The sequence below is a fragment of the Pteronotus mesoamericanus genome, unplaced genomic scaffold (genome assembly GCF_021234165.1).
Source record: "Pteronotus mesoamericanus isolate MK-2021 breed Mesoamerican mustached bat unplaced genomic scaffold, CSHL_Meso_final scaffold_137, whole genome shotgun sequence".
Lineage (NCBI taxonomy): Eukaryota > Metazoa > Chordata > Mammalia > Chiroptera > Mormoopidae > Pteronotus > Pteronotus mesoamericanus.
In genome coordinates, this window is record NW_026555306.1 from 3,633,715 (window position 1) to 3,637,441 (window position 3,727).

General features: G+C 63.2%; 1 protein-coding gene across 1 annotated transcript; it reads right to left on the reverse strand.

Moving 5' to 3' along the window:
• Positions 1-1,030: 1,030 nt before the first annotated feature.
• On the reverse strand, positions 1,031-3,145 carry PTGIR (prostaglandin I2 receptor). Its single transcript, XM_054588491.1, has 2 exons — positions 2,405-3,145; positions 1,031-1,375 (listed from the first exon to the last, which is right to left on the reverse strand). Exons 1-2 carry the CDS (start codon positions 3,143-3,145, stop codon positions 1,031-1,033), a joined length of 1,086 nt encoding a protein of 361 aa, XP_054444466.1.
• Positions 3,146-3,727: the final 582 nt, after the last annotated feature.

The following is a 3,727-nucleotide window of genomic DNA, read 5'->3' on the forward strand; positions in this document are numbered from 1 at the left end:
CCATCAACCCTCCCACGGCCCTGAGCACACTTCCTTTAATGCCTTCCAGCTCCCGGCTCACTCCCCTTGGTTCTGGGCCTCTTGCAGGGCGGGCAGGGGATGGCAACAGAAGGGCGAGGAGGGGGACGCCTGGAAATCACGCAGCAGAGTCCGGGGTGGGGCAGAGGCTGGTCTGTGTCCCCAGCACCTGGCAGAGCCAGCGCCCACTATTTGTTGAATGAATAAATGAATGAAGTAATTAATTAAAGAAATCTTGGTGGGGGCTCCAAGGACAAGTGAGGTGAGGTGAAGCTGTGTCTAGAGGCAGCTATTTATTTGGGGACAGGCACAGGGCTTAGGTCTGGGTTCTTGGGCAGTCCCTGGGTTTGCGCCCCGACACCCGTGACCCCGCAGTCCAAGTCTTATTACCACCAAGCCACGCCCAGTTTCCTGGGCGCACGTGCAGCAGCACCAGCCACTGGGCAGCAGCTTCCCTTCCTCCCTCCTCTCCCGGGGCCAGAGCTCCTAAGGGTCATGGGGTTTCAGAAGTGAGGGCAGGCGGGGAGGCACTGGCTCCTGTGGAGCAGAGAGGGGGTGGCTCTCGCATTGGCCTGGGAGAGGGCAGACCCTTCCCCTGGGGTTTGGGCACCCTGAGTGGGTGGGCCTCAGCTCAGAAGCACTGGCCCTCACAGACCCGAGTGCACAGGAGCTCTGGGGACTCTCCCGCCTTCCAAATATTTAGACAGTGAGATGGATGGATGAGCGAGGGCCAAACCAGGCCCGCCGGGCAGTCGGTTATTTTGAGACGTTCCTGGGCCCAGCATAAACGCTCCCCTCACCCCCGCCCACCCCGCTCCCAGAGCCTGCAGCACTGGGAGGAGGCAGAATAGCAGCGGATCGCCCCCTGTGTGCAGGGGGTCATGGTTCTAGCAGCCCAGGGCTCCAGGGCTCATCGCTCGGCCTGTCCGCCTGCAGCCGTCGGCCTGGTCCCTGACTGTCTGGCTCTTGCACCCAGAGGATGGGGCCGGAGGCTGCGGGACAGCCTGAGGTGTCAGCAGGCTGCTGTGGACCCCACTTTGGACGGGGTTCCCACGGTGCTGCCGGGTGGCTGTGCCGGAGGCAGGCGGGACCCTGGCGCCTTGCCCCAGACTGACAGAGCCACCCAGCTCCCCTCCTTCCTCCCCGAGACGGGCTGGGAGAGGGGCATCTGCGAGCGGCCAGGTGCGGGCCTGGGGTAGAGGCAGCAGAGCCAGAGCCTGAGGCGCTGGAAGACAGCCTTGCGGAAAAGGATGAAGACCCAGGGGTCCAGGATGGGGTTGAAGGCATTGAAACGGAAGGCGAGCAGGTCCCCCATCTCACTGCTGTCCGGGGCGATGGCCTGAGTGAAGCTGCGGACCTGAGGGCAGGGGCAAGGGGTCAAGAATACCCACCTCCCCGCCCCGCCCCACCCTCATTCCCCTTCACCCACTTGCCCGCTGCAGGAATAGGGAGGGGTGGCCTGGCAGCAGGGGAAGGAAATAAGATAAGATAAAAACTAAGAAATGAACACGGGCAGAGAGAGAGAGAGAGAGAGAGAGCACCAAGGAAACAGCCAGCAGAGGCCTGGGGCGGGGCGGCGGGGGGGGATGGAATGAGGTGGGTGCGCCTGCGACTGTGTGTCTGCTGTCCCCAGCTTCCAGTCCCTGAGTCACCCATCACCCCCTAAAGTTTTGACGATTCTCACATTTGGCCCAGCCTTGATTTTACAGAAAGAGAAACTGAGGCCCAGAATACAGATGGACGACCGGGCGCCACAGTGCCAGGGTCTGCCCTGCTTCGATCCTGGACAGGCTGGGTGGGCTCACGGAGGACAGGGGTGGGGCCGGGAGGTCCACGGAGAACGGAGGGGGGAGCTGGTGCTGGGGTGGGGCGCTTGGATATCTGGGGGTGGGGGCACACACTCTGGGAGGCCACACACTCTGGAATCGAAGGGGCCTGGGGCCCAGACCCGACTCTGCGCCATCTTGGTCATGAGACATCACCCCTCATCTGTAAATACAGTGGCAAGACAGGAACTTCGTCCTGTTTCTTGGTAAATGCTTGTAGCATGGGTGCATAGGTCGTTTTGAAGAAGATCTGAAAAAGGGTCTGTAAGCCATAGAGCAAGTGCCCGATGAATAGTGGATCTTCTTATCATTAACGGGTAGGGGACAGGAGACCTGGGAGGGGCTGTTCCAGGGGTCAGGAGGAGTCCAAAGGAGCACAAGCGAACGGGGAGCAACCTCTCCAGAAAGTCAGGAGCTGTTGGACAGTTGCCAAAGCCTCCAGCCTCTTGAGTCTCACTTTCCCCTCCACGTGAGATGGACACAGACGGGGAGGACAGAGCCAGGCGCTGCCCCTCACCCCCCCGCCCCCCACCACGCACCGGGCCGCAGAGGGGACTCACCGTGAGAGGCAGGGAGCACACGGCCATGATGCCGGTCATGAGGGCCAGCAGGATCAGGTAGTCGACCTCATCCTCGCCCGCCCGGTGCCTGTGCTGGCGGTACATGCGGCAGAGGCTGACGGTGACGGAGCCGTTGCAGAGGATGATGGCAGCCACCAGCAGGGCCATGAGGCTGGCGTAGGCCAGGGAGAAGGCGCAGCCGTGCAGCTCAGCGGAGCGCAGGCGGATGAAGCACCAGCTTCCCGGGCAGTACTGCTGGTGCTGGCCCAGGCCCAGCAGGGGCAACGAGCAGAAGAGGGTGCAGAAGGCGTAGGTGGCGGGCAGCACCAGGCGGGCGCAGCGCGGCCCGTCCAGCTGGGTGTAGAGGTAGGGGCGGGTGAGCGCCAGGCAGCGCTCCACGGCCATGGCGAAGAGGATGAGCGTGGAGGCCAGGCCAAAGAAGGTCATGGCGAAGGCGAAGGCGTCACACAGCACCGGGTGGCCCCGGGCCAGGCCCAGGAGCGAACTGTTTCGGGCATAGGCCACGAACACCACGGGGCTCAGGAAACACGTGCCCAGCAGGTCGGTGACCGCCAGCCCAGTGACCAGCACTGCGAAGGCGGACGGGCGTGACCGCCGCCGGGCCCCCAGGATGCCCAGTGCCAGCCCGTTGCCCACCACACCGGCCACGAACATCAGGGTGCTGGTGGCCGGGCCCACCGAGTCCCGCACGTATGTGAGGTTCCTGCAGGAGTCTGCCATCCTGGCCGGCGCCCACCAGCCTGCACGGGAGGGGCCCCACGGGTGGAAGGGAGCGGCAGGGAGAAGGAGCCGGTGCAGCCTCTCAGAAACCCACTGCCAGCAAGGTCCCCATGGTCCTCACCACAGCCGGTGTCTGTCTCCCCTATTATCCTTGTGTGTCCAGCTATCTGTCTATGCCTCTCACTCTCTCCTATTTCTTTCCTTCTCTATCTGTTTCCTCTTTTCCTCCCCTCTTCCTAGTTTTTTCCACTTGTCTCCGTTGTCCCTGTCTGTCCACTCCCTTGCCCAGCCCCTCTGCCTCTCCCTCTTCCTCTGCCCCGCCCCCACAGCCCTCTATCCTCCCCTCTGCCTTTCAGCTTTGCTGCAGGCCCTCCTCACCGGCCCTCCTCACCGCTCCGCTGTCATCCCACGCCATGCCATCGCTCGCCTGTCCCCTCGCTTGGGTCTGGACTCGCCGTCTGTGAGGTCTCTGTGTGTCAGCATCTCCCTACTTCCCTCCCTCCTCCCTCCCTCCTCATCTTGTCTGCTCGCCCCAGCTTTTTCATTTCCTCTCTCTCTGCCCCGCCTTCCCTCCCCCTGCTT

Excerpts from the sequence above, each read along its gene's own strand:
- PTGIR (XM_054588491.1), bottom strand. The coding sequence starts at position 3,145 with ATGGCAGACTCCTGCAGGAACCTCACATACGTGCGGGACTCGGTGGGC. Across the intron at positions 1,376-2,404 it reads TGTGCTCCCTGCCTCTCACG|GTCCGCAGCTTCACTCAGGC; the intron begins GTGAGTCCCCTC and ends CCCTGCCCTCAG.